Source organism: Peromyscus maniculatus, chromosome 7 (assembly GCF_049852395.1).
Source record: "Peromyscus maniculatus bairdii isolate BWxNUB_F1_BW_parent chromosome 7, HU_Pman_BW_mat_3.1, whole genome shotgun sequence".
Lineage (NCBI taxonomy): Eukaryota > Metazoa > Chordata > Mammalia > Rodentia > Cricetidae > Peromyscus > Peromyscus maniculatus.
This window is the reverse complement of record NC_134858.1, coordinates 121,691,891-121,712,553: the sequence shown is the minus strand read 5'-3', so window position 1 is coordinate 121,712,553 and position 20,663 is coordinate 121,691,891. Positions and strand designations below refer to the sequence as shown.

General features: G+C 41.5%; 1 protein-coding gene across 1 annotated transcript; it reads right to left on the bottom strand.

Annotated features, from left to right (window-relative positions):
• Positions 1 to 19,534, bottom strand: Ccr9 (C-C motif chemokine receptor 9). The gene is made up of 3 exons (XM_076575548.1): positions 19,419 to 19,534; positions 12,547 to 12,591; positions 1 to 8,033 (listed from the first exon to the last, which is right to left on the bottom strand). Exons 2-3 carry the CDS (start codon positions 12,565 to 12,567, stop codon positions 6,942 to 6,944), a joined length of 1,113 nt encoding a protein of 370 aa, XP_076431663.1. The 5' UTR covers positions 12,568 to 12,591; positions 19,419 to 19,534; the 3' UTR covers positions 1 to 6,941.
• Positions 19,535 to 20,663: the final 1,129 nt, after the last annotated feature.

Genomic DNA, 20,663 nt, shown 5'->3' with positions numbered 1-20,663 from the left:
GCATATCTGCAGACCCAACCACTTAGGAAGCTAAGGCAGAAGGATCACTTGAGTTCAGGAGTTTGGGAACAACCTAGACAACATAGCAAGACATCCTCTCTAACCAAAACACAAAACAAAGTACTACAAAGAAATAGTAATCCAACAGCATGGTGCTAATGTAAAAAGTATAGATACAATGGCACAGAGTAGAGAACCTAGAAATAAACCAGTGTATTTACATCCAAATGGCTTTCAACAAAATTTGTTCTGAACTGTAAACTGGGCATACAAATTTAGGAAAGGACAATATCCGTAAATAGTTCCAGGAAACTTAGTGACGTGTGGAAGAAGGAAAACTGCTGCTGCCCAGGGGACCAGCCTCCAGCAACATAGGGCTCAAAGGAACTCCTTGGAGTCATTGTACTACAATGTTTTTATCTGAGGGGGTAAGGGAAAAAGACACACACACACACTCTTGATGGTTTCCTTCAGACTTTTTCTTTATTCTTCTTTTGCATTCTCTATTCTTTATTTGCCTTGTGATTGCCTTCTCTTATTCTTGATGTTTTCCTTCTATTTTTGATGTTTTCCTTCTAACTCTAAGTAACTTTTTTCTTTCCCTTACAGCTTATATACCCCAGCAAAATCAGGCAATACAAAAATTACAGTGTGGTTACATTGAATTTTTCAAGTAAATTATTAGAATGCACACAATTTAAAAACAGTATGTAAGTATATCCCTTACATGATTAAACATTTACATATTACAGGTGAAAAACAAGTTGTCTCAAGAACTTATGTACATTCATATTCAAGCAATTTGTTATAGATTAACAGGGTAAGCAAGCAAGGTATTCTTCTCAGCCAGTTCTTTTACTGGCATGCTGCATTTTGTGGTTGCAAAGAAAGAACCAATCACTTTATTTTTTATCTTAAAAGGTAATCTTATGCCGGGCGGTGGTGGCGCACACCTTTAATCCCAGCACTCGGGAGGCAGAGCCAGGCGGATCTCTGTGAGTTCGAGGCCAGCCTGGGCTACCAAGTGAGCTCCAGGAAAGGCGCAAAGCTACACAGAGAAACCCTGTCTCGAAAAACCAAAAAAAAAAAAAAAAAAAAAAAAAGTAATCTTATAAGGAATTTTAAAGGTATCACAAACCTAAACTTTTATGCATGAAAAATAATCAGTCAGCTCTACTTTAAATCTTTAGGGGACATACCCACTCATCAGTTGTTTTTTATATCAGAAGATTGAGGGCAGAAGGAATTAATCATCATCTTTGGTCATCAACCAATCCTAGCAAGAAAAGTACATCAGTTAATAATAATCAGGCTGCTTTGTTCTTGTTCCCTGACCTTAATGAGTTCCTCATTCAACTATATGCCTTTCTAAAACTTTAGATTGTCTTCTTGGGTTTTTCACCTCACAGCTATTTGACAAAAACATCTTGATCTAACTTTAAGTTATTTTCAAAGCTTTGTTTCAGCTCTGGTGCACTCTGAAACCTGTGAATATACCTCCCAACATTAAGATTAAAAGAATTTGAACTAGCTGGGCTACTAGAACTCAATTGTTTCCCTTAATCATTAACCTAAGCCACAGTCTTTATGGCTCCTCAGTAGAAATCAGGTGTTCTAGCTGTATGACACTTACTTGTTTCATTTTTTATCCTCTGCAGTCTCCACTTTATCAGAGGCAAGGGCAACATTTTACCCTACCTTTACCTATGTTAATTTTTCCACTAATCTAACCTCTATCATAATCCCTTACTATATTAATTAAGATCCCTCAGTCATCAAAATCCTATTTAAACTAACATTATTATTGTATAAAATCATTGTTTCAGTTAAACAGTACAGTTTAGAAAGAAATCATCTTCATAATAATTCACAGGTAAAAATGCCCAGTAGAATGGGATATTTCCTTGAGATAAAGACACTACATTACAGGCAGTGGGGATCTCCCCACACCCATTGACACCATGCCAGATACCAGAGAAAAATGGTAGCAGCAAACATGTAAAGGCACAGCAGAAGCAAAAGACATTCTAGGGTCTGTAGTCTCAGGACCTTGCCTTTCCAAGAGTCACCCATCCGGAATTTGCCTCCTGGTGGGCTGACACCTTGAATTTCAATTGCCACCTGCTGTTCCTCTGACATGGCCACCAGCAAAAATCATCTCTTACCATATACAAAATCAGTTCAAAATGGAATAAGGACTTAAATGCAAGACCCAGCTATTAATGTCTCTACATTCCCAAGGGGGTCACTTACTCAGCAAGCTTGACAGCATGAAGAAACTCAGTAAGGTTCCTGCTCTCTTTCTTATGGAATAGTCCACATAGAACCATCCTGTTCTTCTGACTCAGGGCCTGTATGGTAAGAGAGCTACACCCCACTGATGGGTATACTGTAAACTGACCAGAAGAGCTAAGTGCTTTTTAAAAGCACTTCTTCCAGGATAAAGTGCAATAGAGTCTCCACAAGGTCAAGTATCACAAAGGTGTAAATTGATCTTCTGGTACTCACTATGTCTTGGAATAAGTAACCGAGCCACTCTGTGCCGAAATATGACAGCTATTATTACTTTATTTAAAAAAAAAAACTACACCTACTAGCCCCCTCTCCTTGCTTCTGTCTCTTTCTTTGCATTAGTGGATGAACAATTTGGGAAACACAAGTATTGAAGTCAGTGAGTAAGTTAGCATGCGATAATTTTAAAATATGTCCATTACTTCTCATAGTATTGAAAGGTTCTTTGGAGGTTATGCAGAGTAGGAGAGGGGAACCAGGGACAGAGAGTCATCAAGTCTTACCCATCTGCGAACGTTATGAACTGCAATAATGACAATATATTTCTGTAAATGCAGTATTGGCACAAATACTATGGTAACCAACTACTTTCTGATTAGATTTAAGGCCCACTTTACAAGAAGAAGCATATGTCTGGTCCTGTAAGTCTGGCCAAGGACCTATATTTTGGGAGCTCACAGGCCTCAGGGGTGAGCCTATCACTATTATTCTGCTAAATGGACAGTTTCAAACTGGCCTCTAAATTCATGTCTCCCTACCCATGGGCTAGTGCAGCTCTCAGACTTCATCAGAAAATTTTCTCTGTGCATTGAATGGTGGTTAATGCAGAAACTACTGGTCAAAATACAGAGTATCAGTGGAGTGCTCCACCATAAAAGGGGTATCTATATCACCCCCCTCCCTCAAGGCTCAGGGATGTAACATGAATCTTAGAGGGTCTTATTAATAAAAAAAATGGGAGCCAGATATTGGGGTGAATGCTGAAAAATTAGAGAAACAGAACAAGCCATATCCGACCTCACCTTGCCAATTCCTCAGCTGATCTTGTTTCCTCAGACTGAAAGCCTCGTGAGTCCTCAACTGAAGGGATCTCAGCTGAACTGCTGCTAAAAGCCTAAAAGCTTAAAAGCTTCTAGTTCCTGGTCTTCACACCTTAATATACCATTCTGCTTCCTGCTATAACTTCCTGAGATTAAAGGCATGTGTCTTTCCCAAGCAAGACATGAGATCTCAAGTGCTGGGATTAAAGGTGTGTGTCACCATGCCTGGTTGTTTCCAGTGTGACTTTGAACTCACAGAGATCCAGATGGATCTCTGCCTCCAGAAGGCTAGAATTAAAGGTGTGTGTGCCACCATTTTCTGGCCTCTATGTCTATCTAGTGGCTGTTCTGTTCTCTGACCCCAGATAAGTTTATTAGGGTGCACAATATATTGGTGGATCACACAAGGATCATCTCAAAAGATAAAGAGGAAAGACTGTAAGAGTCAGAGATTGCAGAGGACCAAAGCAAAACAGTGTCTTCTGGATATGACAGAATCAGTGCACTCATGAACTCATAGCAGCTGTAATTGTCTGCGTAAGACCTGCACAGAATCAACAAGCAACATTCTAGCATAGAGTGGGAAAGGATTCATGACTTAGGACCCTACCCCAACTAAGAAGCTGGGCAATTGGTGACTTCTGGGGGAGAGAGAGTCTGTTTTCCTTAAGGATGTGGCTCCTAGTTTGTCAGTAATGCTCGAGTGGGTGACCCCACACCTAGAGCAAATGGGCAGCACAAGTTGGAGTCTGTGGTTTATTTTTTTAAAAAAGACAGTATGAAGCTGGGGTGGAGGGTAATAGAGGTGGGAGTGGATCTGGGAGGAGTTGGAGGAGTGGAGATGATGTGATCAAAATATGTTGTATGAAAATCCCAAATAATTAATTTTTTAAAGAAACATGGCAATAATGTTGTTTTACTTGACCCACTTTTCGTAAGAGATTCTTCCCTTTGACTTTAGATTGGCCCTCCCATTCAAGCCTCAAGTGGCCAAAGCCCTAACCTTTATTTGACTGTAGCTGCATGAGATACCCCAAGCTAGATCTATGCAAGTGAGTCCTTTCATAAATTCCTTACCTACAAAACAGCAAAGGGAAAGGGCTGTTGTTTATGCCACTAAATTTAGTGCAACAATAATTGAGACTCCTGGCATAGTTTTGTCTACATGCTCTTTCCACAGCCTTGTGTCTTGTTTGTATGTACCTTAACTGTGGGGCATTTACCCACCAACCCCACAGCTCCCCAGAGTTTTCTTGAGTGCAAGCAGCAGGAAATATAAGATAGAAGAATTTATTGCCGAGAATATTGTGGAGATAAACAGATAGAAAATAAAGGATAGCCTCGAGAGGGCCTGGAACCTATTCCAAAGGGCCCCGACTGTCTCTGCCCCAGGGTTTTTATAGAGACACCAAGGGGTGGAGCAAAAGACCTCCTCCCCCAGCACAGCCAAATGCAGACCATCTCAGACACCTGCACTCAGGCCTGTGGTCCTAATCATCCTCTATGTGGACCTGCTGGGTAAAGCCACGAGGAACCCGAGAATGGGCTCCCACACTTAACCAACCACAATCTTCTTTGATTATGCATCAGTGTCATTGGTTTGATTGCATTTGTAATAAACTCTGAGTCACCATGTTTCAGTGCATTAAGGAAAGAAATCAAAGCCCTTCCCCTTGGTGTCATTTTACCAAGAGCAGGTTCAGATTTTAATTCTTTGTTCTCCCTTTCTCTTCGCTCCTGTCTCTGATATGAGTCTGAATCTGTGCCTGCCTGAAGACTATCTTTTGAACCTCCCTCCCTCACCCACTCCTGTGTGTGTTTGTGTGTGTGTGTGTGTGTGTGTGTGTGTGTGTGTTGTGTCTGTCTGTCCCAGTAAAGGATTTTGCTCTGTATTTATTAAACAGCATAGAAAGCATCATCTTGGGGAAGTAATGAGGGATACTTTATAGGAATTTTTAACAGAGTTTTATTTTTTATTTATTTATTTTTGGTTTTTGCGAGACAGACTTTCTCTGTGTAGTTTTGGTGCCTATCCTGGATCTCACTTTGTAGACCAGGCTGGCCTCAAACTCACAGAGATCTGCTTGGCTCTGCCTCCCAAGTTGGGATTAAAGGTGTGCACCACCACCACCTGGCTATAACAGAGTTTTATAAGGAAGGTCATAGACTCCAACTGACCCAGATAACAAACAGTATACAGCAAACATCATTGTTTAACAGTCCATATGTTGTGTTCAGAATTTATGGCGGATATTCTATTTTTGTTGTTTTCAGCAAATGATTATTATTACAAACATGCAATCATACATGCATTACTCAGGTCAGGGGTATAGAAGAATACAAAGTTGTAAAAGTTGGTTACATGGGCAATCCAAACAAGTAAAGGTTTACCACAGTCATACCCTTTACAATTACTGTATTTCTGTCTGATATTTAATTGCCCACAAATATAATATTAAGAAAGGTTATAAACAAATGGAAAATGATAAACATTTTAAAATATACATTATAAAGCACTTTTCCAGGATATGCAATGATTTTTTTCCAATGTGAGAAATTTGACAAGTAGTTAAAAACATAGGTGGAAAGTGAATTATATTACATATTTTTCTTAATCTCTCTAAAGTTAAAATTTTGTAAGCTGTTGGCACTACAGAGTAAGGAAAGGCAGCCAGGAGGCAGACACCCTTCTGGAAGCCTCAGAAGGAAAGGGCATGTCACTGACAGGGAGAAGATGGGAGAACCTGCAGCAAGTGCCTCTCCCCTGAAGAAGTCCCAACAGAGCAAATGCTAAGTTCCCATCATCCAAATATATTTTCAGACTTAGTCTATGAGGGCCACTTTATCACACCAGGAAACAGGCTAGATCCCTTCCTAGATCGAGCCTGCAGCTTGGGTTTGGACATGGCATCTCCAGCAAGACACAGAAGTAGGCTGAGAGCAACAGACAGTTGATGTTGTGATGTGGTCAGCTGTGTATGGGCCAACCAATCTGTCTTAAAAATGGCTCCAAAATAGGAACAATGGTTCTCCTTGGCCCAGAAGGGACCAAGGAAATCAGAAGGGTATTCAACCTCAGATTGTTTGAGTGTATTCTAGATTTAAAAATCTGTAAGTAATGAGATATACAAACACAGTCTTCCCACCAATGGGACTAATGAGAAAATATACCAAGGTGGGAAATGTCACTAAGCCTTGCTTTTATGGACTATGGCAGTGGCCAATGCTCTGCTACCTCTGGGGAGAAGTAGCATCAGATCTGAAGTAACAGAAATGTGGAGCACTGTAGAAACTCAAGAACCCAGCTGCACTGATGGTCAGAATGTGTATGGCTCGGGTGCCCTCACTGCTGCTCAAGTAGCCTCCTAAGAATTGCAGTTACTACAACCTAAAACCAGCTGGTGCCCTTCTGGTATAGTCAGTTTTGAAAACTTTGTTTGGCATATCCTGACTGAGTTTGATAAAGCTGTTTAGGCTCATCCTAGTTTGTTTTGTTTTCTCATTTACATATTATTTGCTTTCTGTTTAGTCTTATCAGTGAGGAGACTATGTTGTGTCTATGTATCTCATTATTTCCAAAAGGACCATCAGTCTCAGTGAGAAGTTCTTTCAGAGGGAAAGAGCCCCCGAAGTTGTCTCCAGTAGCATGGAAGAAAGCTTCAAACTACCCTCTCTTCTTGTGAATGAAACCCACTGGGCCTGGCTAATGCATCCCAAGTTCTTCAGGGTCTTCATGAGATCCCGGCGGAATCTCTCACCCACAAAAACATAGAGAACTGGGTTCAGGCAACTGTGGAAGAATGCAATGGTCTGAGTGACCTGGAAGCAGATGTCAATATTGGTGGAAATAGTGCAATTGGAGATAAACATGGTGTAGGCATCAACAGCCTGCACTACAAGAATGGAGTTGTAGGGGAACTGAGACATAATGAAGACAGTGAGGACAGTGATGGTCACCTTTAGGGCTTTGTGCTTGGATGACTTCTTGGCCTGTACCAGGGTATGAATGATGATAGTGTAGCAGAAGGCCATGACCATAAAGGGAAGGAAAAACCCCAAGGTGACCTTCAAGATCAAGACAGCTGATTTCAGCTTGGCATTCTTATCCTTAGGGTAGACCATGGTACAGATGGCAATGCCAGATTCCCCACTGATTTGGCTGTACAGGATTTCTGGGGTGCAGAGCACAGCTGCCATCACCCAGATACTAATACAGACCATCTTGCTATACAGCAGCCTTTTCTGCCTCCAGATCTGAGCCTTCATGGCCTGTACAATGGCAATGTATCTGTCCACACTGATACACATGATGAGTAGCACACAGCTGTAGAAGTTCATCTTGTACATGCTGTTCACAACCTTGCACAGGAAGGTCTGGAATGTCCACTGGCCAGCAGCAGCAATAGCCCAAAAGGGAAGAGTAGCAAGAAAGAGCAGATCAGCAATTGCCAAATTCAAAAGGAACATGTCAGTCATGGTCTTCACTCTTGTGCAATACCAGTAGACAAGGATAACCAGGCTATTGCCCAGGGTACCCACAATGAACACAAGCCAGTACAGAGGTGGAAGGAAATGGCTCGCAAACTGCCTGACATTGTTTTTCTTACAGAAGAAGCTACTACTGAAGTTGAAATTCATGTAGTCATCTGTGGAAGCAGTGGAGTCATAGCTGTAGTCATCAAACATACCAGGAATACGGCTCTGTAAAGAATATAGATTGTGCTCAATCAAGGATAACTTTTGAGTGGTCTGATCTGATGGTATAGAATAACCTGATCAAATGCCAAGTGCCAAAGCTCTGTGATAAAGCAAAAAGAGTGTATGTGTTGGAAGGAAGACTGTGCTATGATTTCATTTGGTTTGAGTGTGTACAGTTTATGGAATACTGATCACCTACTATCATGGTTTGAGGTGGGGCCTACTGGTGGTTATGCAATGGGGCACTACCATGGAAGACATTAATGAGTTATTTTTGGACCCCAGTTGCTGCAGTAGCAGGTTGTCATAAAAGAGGGAGATCCTTGCCCTCAAATCTCTCTGACTTCCTGTCTTGCCATATAACTGTGTATTTTTCCTTTTATGTTGCTTTCTGCCATACTGTGATATAACAAGGAGACCTGCACCAGAGGTTGACCAGATGAGGCTGCCCAATCTGGGAGACCTCCAGCCTCCTAACCTGTAAACTGAAGAAGAATTTCTTTATATATAAACCAGTGTAAGATGTATTGTTAAAACAATAGAAATTTACCAGTGAAAGAAATGTTTATTTAATAAATGTTTACTGTCCATCTCTAAGTTGGTTACTGTGCTAACTGCTAAAGATACCAGGTAAATGAGTCTGGTTTCTACTTTCATAGAACTTAACACTTATAAATGAAGGATACAGAGAAGCAAATGAACACTTGTAGTGTGGATGACAAGTATTCTGATATGATGGAAAAGAGAACTTTGGGACCACAAATGGGCACTTACTTGAACTGTGTGAGTGACTGTGACATGTGACAGTCCTTTTCCCCAACTGTTCAACATTTGCAAATATAAAAATCACCAGGAGCTCTTAAACCTACTGGAGTCATGGTACCTCTGAGTTTCCTGAGAGCCCCAGAAGTAAACATGCAACACAGCACTTATCTGTACACATGCATTTGCACATACACATGGTGACACTCTCAACTACACACATAAATGCAAATGCTGTAGAATTTCCAAGGACCCTTGCTGAAAAAAAAATTAAAAATTTCAAGATAGTGAGCATTAAGTCAAGTATGAACATTCTTTTGTTTGTTTGTTTGTTTAGATTTATTTATTATGTATACAGTGTTCTGCCTGCATGCCATAAGAGGGCCCCAGAGCTCATTATAGATGGTAATGAACCACCATGTGGTTGTTGGGAATTGAACTCAGGACCCCTGGAAGAGCAAGCAGCCAGTGCTCTTAACCTCTGAACCATCTCTCCAGCCCCAAGTTTGGACATTATTAAATCCATGACCCCTGTGTGACCACAAGGGTCACACACCCAAGGCACTGGTTCTGACAGGCACACACAGTCACACACAGGGGGCACACATGTACTTGCTCACTCTCATATGCATAAACAGGCCCACCCTCCTGCCCACATGAACATCTACACACTCATTTACACAAGTACACATACATAAACATATCTATACATATGTTTACGTGTCATTGTACTTCCTGTGGGTACAACTGCTAAAGGAGAGGGATGAATGAAATCTGGACAGGCAGATAGCAGATATAGGAGAGTGACAGGTCCAAAGCATGATAACTGTTGAATTGTTGAAGCCTCCATTCCACACCCACATGATCTCACCTCCTAACAGCCTCTCTTTGGGGCTCCCATTGGGCTTTATAATTTCACAGACTCTTAGCCATCAGTGTCTTGCCCTGAGGAACATTCTCTGCATTTCTTTTGTGAGAGGACAATCTCACAGCATTTCTTTTCCTTGAGATAAGTGTAATAATTTTTCAAGTCATTTGTCTGTATTGAAATAGACATAATATCTGTGAGGGTTTTGTTTTGCTTTAGGTAGTTAATATTAGTAAATATGTAAGTACAATTGGTTTTTATGTACTTAAATACTCATATTGAATAATAAAATTCCTCTGCTTTCTGTGTTACCTTTGTCTGTATAGCTCACATATGCTTCTGATGACCAATCAGCCTTTCCTAAACTATGCAGTTGTTAAATATTGGAGAATCTGAATATTGCATTTTCATCTTTGATAGTCACAATTATCCCAAGTGGATTAATCTCTGAAAAAGTCCTACAGAACTTTTTTTAATTTTAATTGCACAATAAAAGGCTCTTGAGATGTCCTTTAAATTTTTCCTTAGCAATGTTTCCTTGAATATTTGAATATGGAGTAATAATTTCTGTGTATGTGTGCATGCACACATACATATGCACACATGTATATTTGGTTCTTATTAGATACCAGGACATACTAAATCAGCTGATTAAAAGCAGTAGATAAGAAGAGGTTGATGCAGAATTATGAAGCTCACACTGCTAAGTCCAACCTACTTGGCTGGCTGGCAGGAAATGGCAGGAGAACTTCATAGGTGTCCTCTTAAGAGCTCCTTGTGAAAAGCTGAGCAAAGCTCCTCTCTCTGTTTTATATATATTGGTCCCCGTGTCTGGGACACAAATTCCAAATTTAAATTTAACTTGTCTCCATGCAGTCATCTGAAAACCCAGCATCAAAAGGACCTATGTCTAGTGCCAGAAAAGTCTTTGCTAACACTGGGCATGGGACTAGGTAAAAAATCTCAGCTCCCTCAGAAAGCCAGATGAAGTTCCTGAGTGGACTTTGAGAGAAAGAAGAGCTTTGGGGATAAAATAAACTATGAGAGCAGGTAGGAGGATAACATTTTAGAAGAATGTCAGTTAAACTATGAAGATGAGTAAGGATAATTGATAGTCCATACAGAATGATGTGAAATGTTTTTGTAGAGTTTTGTTGTTTAGGATTTCAGTTTTCTTACTTGTTTTGGTTTTGTTTGTTTGTTTTGGTGTTTTAAAATAGCTTTATTAGACTCTTAAATTGTCCCAAAGCTTGGAAGCAAATAGCAAACCCCTCCACACAGGCCATGGAGGAGGAAATTTCTCCAGGGCACACAGGTTCACAAATGCAGTATCCCAGGACAGAGGCAGATATTAATGGCAGAATGAGTAAGGGGTCAAAAGAAGGAAGGAAGAAGGAGGAAAGGTACATGAGAGAGGGGTCAGCTCAAGAGGTGGTCTGGTCTCTGGTGAGAAGCATGGGGAAGGAACTGGTGCCCTGGAGGATCCATGAAGTTGAGTAAAATGGGAAAGGTGGGTCCCTGAGCAAACACAGAGAAAGAGCTGAAAGCCTCCTGCAGATGCTAGAGTACAAAGAGGAATGACCAACAGCCTGGGTCCCTAGGCCATCCAGATTTCCCCAGCACTCCTAAAGAGAACAACATATTCGAAAGAGGCACAGGGAGCCAGGCTTTTGTTAGGCTAGGATTAAAATGCCTACGTCTCTCATCTGCTCCTCCAATTTGCTTGAGATCTCGAATCCTCCATCAACTCTCTCAGTCTCAGCTTGCTGGTCAGTAATAGGGGCTTGCAGCATATGTGGCATCTGAGTGGTAATGTCCTCAGAGAGGTAAGATCAGGATTTCATAGGCAGTACATTCAGTGTGGGAACCCCAGTCTCACTGAAATCCACCTGGCTCCTGTGGTCCATCAGGACTTCTCTGACCATGGAGGGTCATCACTGTAAAGAGGCACTTCTTTTATCTGGGTTGCCTTTTCAAGTTTGGCTATTTTCCAAAATCCCAAATGAGAAAACCAAGTGATGGATATATCAGAAGCAACCTGCTCATCATTGGTCCCTCAGCCTCAGAGCCCAGGAGCCAAATTCTACTACTGAGGATTAAAATTAGGGTTGCCTCCTCACCTTACAGGGATCAAATTAACAATATGTGCAACCATATAAATATTCCCAGACAATGCTAAGGACATATTGGTGTGTTGTAGATAATTTTGTTGACAACCTAATTCAGCTGCCCCATTCTGTAAGCCTTGAAAACCTACAAGGTATTTTGAAGGAAAATTTGTTAGCCCCACTAAGGAAGCTTGGTTTCAATTATCTATATATAAAATTTACATTTTCCCTTTTACAGAAGAAAAATGCTGTAAGGTGCTTTGAATAGATTTGATTCTATAATTAATTCATCCTATACTTAATTACATTTTGTGCTATTTTTTTTAATCTAGATAATGATTTGACCTGCTAAACTTGGTTCAGTTCTTGGCCTCTCAGAGAAATACCTTTGTATGCTTTTGAAAGGGCTGTGTGATTTTATGAATGAAGGAGAACCTACCACAGGGCTTCTATTAACAAATCAAGTAGGTTCTCATTTGCTTTCTTTTGTGTGAGCTTCAGAACACACATGGGAAAAAACCCATCCTAGTCAAAGACCACAAAACCCCTCAGCTATTAATAAAATCTAAAATTTAATGTCTTCACAGCCTGCCTCTCCCAACACTGACTCTGCATCCATAAAGAGAATGGATGTGACCAGGAATACCCCACATAGTGATGGGCACTGCTGACAGAGATCTTACCCTAGAGCACCACACAGGATTCCTTCCCCATGCAGGGAAGACTGAAAAGTATGAGTAGGTGTTTCTGAGGCACCTGAGGTCATGGCTATACTCACTGTGAGTTCTGTGGGTGTCATGGTGGGTCAGATGCCAGCCAACTTCTAGAAAGAAAGGGCAAAAGTCAGAAAGAAGACAGACTTACAAATGCACTCTGGGAACCAAACACCAAAGGTGGAGATTCAACATTAAACTTGTTTGTGCTTGTGAAAAAAGTCACAAAAAGGCATTAGAATTCATGTCCCTTTTCAGACTAGAGCAGCATATCAGAATATTATTGAAAATACACAATGAAAGCAACAGTTCTGGAGTTACTGCTTACTTCTTTACTCTGTAGTTCCAGGGTTTAGTGCTTAATTTCTTTCAACTTAGATAACTAGCAAAACTTGTATCTGTGAATGGGGAACCACAGGGGTTCTTAGGTAATCTCCAGTCCATCCTTACCTGGTAGTTCATTCCCTCCTGCCTCAACTCCTGTAGAGTCTGGGAACTGCTCCTTCCTTCTCCACCCTCACCTTATTATATTGACTAGGCATGAGCTAGCAATACCAGGTCAGAGATCCCTGAAGAAGGGTGTCCAAGGCACCCAGCTGGAGAGAGAAACCCATATTTATGTAACCAGAGTTGGACTCCTTCATGGAGGGGTCTGTGCAGTTTATACATAGCAGCTCCACCCCAACTCTCCATTAGTACCACATATCTTAGTGCTAGATCCAGTGTGCTCTGTTGCCTCCTTTCCTGTGGCTTTTCTTTCCACTCTGCCTGTCTCAAAGTACTGTGATTTCACTACACAAAATAAGGTGCAGCCATTCTAAAAAAACTATTCTAAAAAATAGTTTGTCAGTTTGGGGTGTGTGTGTGTGTGTGTGTGTGTGTGTGTGTGTGTGTGTGTGTGTGTGTGTGTGTGTAAGCATATGTGTGTAAATACCTGGTCCTGGGAAGGCCAGAGGTCAACATTGAGTGTCTTCACTCTCTACCTTTTTTTTTTTTTTTTTTTTTTAATGCATATGGGTGTTTTGCCTGCACGAATGACTGTGCACCAGAAGCAGGCCCAGTGCCAGATGAGGCCAGAAGGGGGCATCAGATCCCCTGGAACTGGAGTTATGGATGTTTGTAAGCCACCATGTGGGTTCTGGAAGGCAAACCTAAATCCTCTGGAAGAGCATCCACCAATACTCTTACCTGCTGAGCTATCTCTCTAGCACCTACCTTTTTTCTTTACCTTTTGTTGTTTGTTTGTTTGTTTTGTTTTCTTCGTTATGGCAACACCTCCCACTAAGCCTGGGGCTCACTGTTTCAGCTATACTGGATGCCTCCTCAGAGCTGGGGTTCCAGATGTCACCACTGCAGCTGACTTCTGTTGGTGCTGAGAATCCCAATGTGTCCTCGCGCTTGTACAGCAAGCACGTTAACACAGAGCCATCTCCCAGCCCACTGGAGAACAGTGTGCAGCTTCAGAAAAAGTCAAACATATGCTTACCATACACCCAGCTATGCTACTCCTAAGTAATTACCTAGGAAAAATGCAACCCTATGTCCCCACAGAAGCTTGCACATGAATCTCCACACCAGCTTTGTTGGTGACAGCCAAACTGTTCACATGACAGGAGAAGGAATGGATTGCCACTTCACACAAACTGGTCTCAATTTTTTTGTTTTTGTTTTTGTTTTTTGAGACAGGGTTTCTCCATGTAGTTTTGGTGCCTGTCCTGAATCTCACTCTGTAGACCAGGCTGGCCTCAACTCACAGAGATCCACCTGGCTCTGCCTCCCAAGTGCTGGGATTAAAGGCATGTGTCACCACCGCCCGGCCAGAATAATTTTATGCTGAGTAAGCAAGGTGAATCAAAAAGTATATACTGTTTGCTTTCACTTACATAAAACTCAAGATAATGCAGATTAGCCTCCAGTGGCAAAGGCAGATCAGAGATTTCCTGGAAAGAGGCAGTGGAGGAGAGGAAGAGGGCAGTCTGGATGCAAAGGTGAGTGAGGAAGTTTGAGTGAGAGGAGGAGAGAGACCTGTGATTTTGATAGTTTCACAGGGGTAGGAAGGTGCACAAGAACAAGTTCTTCACTTTACATGTTTGTGGCCATTGTTACTAAGACTCAACGAAGTTTCAAAATAAAGAGGAAGATAAGGTGGGGTTTTTCTTTCTTTCGGTAATCAGTCATCTCCATTATCAAAAAGCCCACAAGAAGCTGCCAGAGCTCCCTTTCATGTCCTTCCTACAGCAGCTCTCCCAAGCACCTTAGTGCCTTGTGCTGTGCTTTGGAATGAGGGAGCCACACAAACTCACAGGTTTGAAGTATTAGAGTAGAGGGTGGGTGTGGTGATGCCATACTGTAATCCCAGCACTTGGGGAAAAGAACAGAATTGAGAGTTCCAGACAAGCTCAGTCGACATAGCAAAACCATGTCTAAAAAGTAAAATTCTATTACATAGGTAAATGGATAGATGTACTGAAGATAAACAAATAAATACACACAGCCTCTGTGTCTTCTGTATGTTTGAAATTAGATCTTAAAAGTTACCCCAAAAATATAGGGGGAAAATGCCTTAGACATTGATTCCAAGACAGAAGGAAATCTAGATTGGGGCTAAATCTGAGTCAGTGTGGCCTTGGCCACAGCCTCACTGAATTTCACTGTACCTGGTGGTAGCTGGGGAAATCCTTGTATTGTCTTTAAACATAGTTTTTGTTTTTTTTTTACTTAAAAAAAAACATTTTATGGGGCTAGAGAAATAGTTCAATGGTTAAGAGTATATAATGCTCTTACAGAGGACCCGAGTTTAGTTTCCAACGACCACATCAGGGAGCTCATAACCATTAATAACTCCAGCTCCAGGCTTCCATAGGAATCTGCACTCACATGCACATACTCCCACACATATACAAAAACACCAAAAGATAAATCTTTTAAAATATTTAAATATTTGACAAATATACAAAAGTTGAGAGAAAAAACATTTACATCTCCAAATAACTGATATCAACGTCTTACTTTCCTCCCTTGTTTCTAGGCACGTATGCACTTTCTATTTTTTCTCTTTTTTTCCATCAAACAAATTACGGCATTTTCTCTATCACTAAGTATTCTTCCCCAACCTTCTAATGGAGGCTAGCCCATATGTTACTTAAACACTCCCTCTGGGAGTCTGGTAACTTGTTTCCAATTTCTGTTTATAATTACTTTAAAATACTTCTGGATGAATAGAAATGGGACATGTCTTTTCTTCAGAAAAATTATACTCTTCTCTTTTCTTCCTAAGTTTCAGAACCACAAATTCTCCCCAAGTTGCATTTCTAAATTATTCTGGGGTCATTGGCTCTTTGGGATTGATGGATTTCTGTTCAGTCATATCCCAGTTGTCATCAAGACATCACTAAGCCCCTGTTAAGATAGGAAATTCAACCTACAAACCTTTGGGGGATTAAAAATTACTTTCCCACTAAATGAAAAGTACCCCTAACTAAGCAAATGGCTTTGGGAAGGAGAAACGGACTTGGAGACATGAGTCAGAAATCATTGCATATATATTTCTAGTACTAGTGACTTATGTCACCTGACTTGTCTTTGTATGAAGAGTTCTCAGAGCTGTGCTGAGAACCTGCCCTGTTCTCTCAATGCTGGAACATTTTCCAGAACAAAAGTCTGGAAACAAATATACAGCAGCTGGTCACATTGTGATCTGCCTACTCCAAAAACTACACATAGCCAGTTAAAAAGAAGAAGAGATGCTTCAAGTTAATTAAAAAAAAAAGAGGCCATTAAAATAGTTAGATTAAAATGTAAAATGTACAAGATTGCTTTATTATCTTTTAAAATATATATACAAGAGCTCATAGCCTTTGCTGCTGGTTGAAACAGAAGCTCTCCTGCAAAAGCCTGACCCATGATCACTAGTGAAAAATTAGACTTGGTTTTTCTTTTCTTTTAAATTTTGTGGTGCACTAGAATATTTACCAAGTGTGTGAAATTGTAAAAGCTATCGTAAAAAATAACTTGTTAGCTTTTTTAAAGGGAGAGGGAGAAAGAAAGGAAAAGAAGTAGCAGTCACGGGTCTTCTGTTCAGCACACCTTCTTTCAAGCCTGCTCCAGCTGTGATGGAAAGCAGCGGCTCCGCAAGAGCCATGCCTGCCAGTCCACACCCAGGAGCCACCATTTGGGACTGAAATCCTGCACCAACTTCTCAAGAAGGTTAATTTTTCTTACATTATAAATCTGCTTCTGGCACATGGAAAATTTGGAGAGAACCAAAGGAGAAAACAAACACACATTCCACCCTGAAGTTGTGCGAGAAAACCACAGGCAGCCTTGGAGCTTTAAACTGATTTCTCTTTGATCTTTGTCCAGATACTTGTCAAATGCATTACTATACAGCCAGTCTCAGAGCCTGCTTTCATTTTCTTCTTGCCTTGAGAAGGAAAGAGGAGGAGGAGGAGGAGGAAGAGGAGGAGGAGGAGGAGGAGGAGGAGGAGGAGGAGGAGGAGGAGGAGGAGGAGGAGGAGGAGGAAGAAGAAGAAGAAGAAGAAGAAGAAGAAGAAGAAGAAGAAGAAGAAGAAGAAGAAGAAGAAGAAGAAGAAGAAGAAGAAGAAGAAAAGCCCACATAAAACAAAAACACACGGAAAAGAGACAGAAGAAACTCAGCTGTCTCCTGGGAGTTAGAAGACTTCAACTCACCACTGACCAGTCTTCACTCTCCTTATGGCCTTCTTGTGGACACTCTAGCAGCTGAGTCTACACAGTGGACTGAACAACAGGGAGAGCACTGGACCAGAAATCATAGCTCCTGTGCCTTTGGTTTATCCTTTCTGCCACTGGGGCTTGGCAACAAAGGACATGCCCTCGCCGAGTCTGGATTCCTCACCTGGGGAATGAGGGCAATGACAGTCCTACCTGATCCAGGGCTTGGGAGACAATCAAGTAGCAAGCTATGCAAACACTCTGTTCAGACATGAGCTTTGTGAGAGCTGAGATCACTTTCATCTCACAGTCAAGGGCCAGGTGTGCTGGACATTAGCTAGGCATATGCAAGATGTGCAATAATTCACACTCTCAAGAAGCCCACTTTCAAGATCAGTGGATAAGTTAAGGCTGAAAATGACACAATAGTAATGTCCTGAGAGGTTGTGGGAATGAGGAAAAGGGAATTCTGGTTTCAGCACCAGGAGGGCTTCACTGAGGAGGTGACTCTTGCTGACCCTGGAGGTTTAAAGGGCATAGAGTCATGAGATAAGGCATAGGAATATTGCTCTGTGGCAGGAAAAATACATCAACTAAGACATAAAACTTGTAAACATAGTGTTCAAGAGTCAGAGGAAAGCTGCTCTTTCTACAGAAGTGGAAAATGCCTTTGAGGTAGACCAGTCTGAAATCATGCTTACTCTGCCATTATTTTCCTATTCTCTGTTTTCTTTAAGGAACTGACAGAAAAACCAGATGGAGGTGCCTTGTCACCTCCCCCATCCAATGCTACTGCCGTTCACAGTAGCTAGTGTGAACAGGAGTTAGGACCCCAGGTCTATGCTTTGACCTTTGTCCTATTTGCTACTCATGACTTGAATCATCTCTTACGTGTGTGTGTGTGTGTGTGTGTGTGTGTGTGTTCGTTCGCACGCGCACTCATACAGCTCTGCTTTTTTTTTTTCCCCCTTCCTTCATTGGATCAGGGACTCCGAGCCATCTACCATAGGACCCATTCACCAAGCCTGGGTCAGGAGCTCATTTCCCTGGGACCTGTAAGCACAAGCCTAGAGTATAAGCAAGAGTAGACAGAAACTGGAAGAAGAGGGCTCTGAAACTCCAGGTGCTGGAATGGCCATTATTTTGGATTGGCAAAGAGAATAAAGAGACAGATTCCCTCAGACGATGGTGAGCTGTAGGTCCAGATCAGCTCAGCAACAGCTGCCCTGACCTGTTTGCTGACTATAGAACAGGCTAATTAAGAACTGAAGAACAGAGGGGTGGGGGTCATGGAGAGATGGCTCAGCAGTTAAGAGCAGATACTGCTTTTGTAGAGATCTGAGTATGGATTCCAGCCATGTCAGGTGGCTCACAACCAACTGCCAATGTTTCAAACACCTGTTCTCCTCACATGTGCACATGCATAATTAAAAGTAAAATAAATCTTTAATTTTTTTTAGAACCGAAGAAGGTGAATGTACTGAAAAATAAAGGACACATCAATTTTCTATAGACGGGTCATTTAAAATTACTTGGCTTCCCTTCTGATCATAGAGGGATATTTTCACAATGCACAAAAAAGATCCAAAATCACAAATACACGCACACCTCATATATAAATGATTTAAAAATTAAAAAATCAAGTATGCTTTTCAGTTTAGCCGATGTTAAATTTCTGAGGTATATCTTCTCACTTTTCTCTTTAACACCACACCCACTCTGAGTGAAAAGGTGATCACAACTTTTACATAGTTTTATATGTATGTTTTTAGTCAATCTTTCCTTCATGCACTGAGCACAGTCATGACATGGGGTTAAACAACTGAGTACTTCATTGTCTGATGAGCCATAGTCCACTGCACTACTCACTTCTTGGTATCAAGTTTTGTTTCCAAGTTTTCTCTGCAGTATAAGTTCTTTCCATGAGCACTCAGACCCAAGAGTGTCACCCTTCTCAGACTTCTGGAAACCCTCTTGCTACCTGTCCCAACACTGTTTCTCCTCCCTTCGAGGTACAAATCACAAACAATGGCCTTGAACCTGACCTTCACACTGTGTCAGGCAGGAGCCTCACGACCCACCCTACAAGAAGCCTGACCATAGGGAAGTTTATAGAAAAGGACATAGTGCACATGACATCTGATCAAATAAGTACAAGCATGAGATGCAGATTCCTCAGTGGCAGCGTATAGCCAAGTACACAGATGACAGCCAGAGCATAGAGTCAGGGAAGGATGCTACTCACCAAGAGGGGAAGTGCAGAGCCTGGGTTTGGGTCTGTTTGGAGAGGGCCACTGCAGCTGTCTGGGATGAGGAGTAGGCTTCTGTGGGTTCTGAGCAGGCAGCTATCCGCTACAAAACACCAAAAAGGAAGCCAGGCCAACTCTGCCTGTGCTGTCACTGGTGGAGTAACCCAGAAGGGTGGGGAGCCACCTGCTGCAACTTCCAGCGACACATATCAATCATTTGCAGACAGAAATGCAAAGCTGAGAACCACTGGGATTAAGGAAAACTATCTTCACTGTAGACAATGTGTATACAGAGTCTAAAAGCAGATTGTCTTTCTAGGCCCCTGATACAGGGGCAAGAGACATGAGGAGTCCTGGCCAGAGGCATACATTTATAAGATTTCCTTGGGTAAAACTTCCTGCACAGGTTTATGTGAGGTGCCACCTCAATGCCATCCATCAAGATGTGTCCTTTGAGGCCTTGAGAAACTATGTTGCTCAGTCTTATAGCTACTGGCCAAATGTTCCCCCTGAAATGGAAACCACAATGGGAAGTAGTTCCTCAGTGACACTCAACACATGCACTAGTAGCTGCCGCAGGGGATAATGCAGATACCTAACATGTCTAACATGGCAGAGCATTCTGCAGATGGTATTATCTTAGAAAGCTGTGTATATGATGGGCAGCTGGGAACAGAGTATGAAGGATCAGGTTTTACACATATACATTTATATCATATTCGTTAACATTGACAGTTGTGTCTTTATGAATCACAGGTGTCTTGATGGAGTTTTGAGAAGTCTCATCATGAAATATTACATTTTTTATAGATGCTCACAGATGATATCTTCTCAAAGGGCCACAGCTATAGTGAAGATTCCCTGTTGTCATTATTTTTAAAAACTCATTTTTTATATTTAAAATATACAGATCACAGCTCATTCAAGAAGGCTAATTTCCTCTTCCTGTGGACTGAGTGCAGTGTTACTCTCAGCCACATAGCCCAGCAATCACCACCAGCTTGTACAGAACAAAGAGTTTCATAATTTGTCCTAATTTATATCTCAGTGGGAAAAGGCATATGAAAGGGAAAGAAACATGAGCAGTAAGAATGAAAGATGCAATTGATTCATCAGCCTCCAGGGAACCATGGTGTGAGTGAGCTAAGAAATTCCTTCCTTCATCCCACATTCATGAGCATAAATAGTGTCTACAGTGGTACTACCAGGCTCTGACAGTGTCCAATACTGACAGGAAAGGA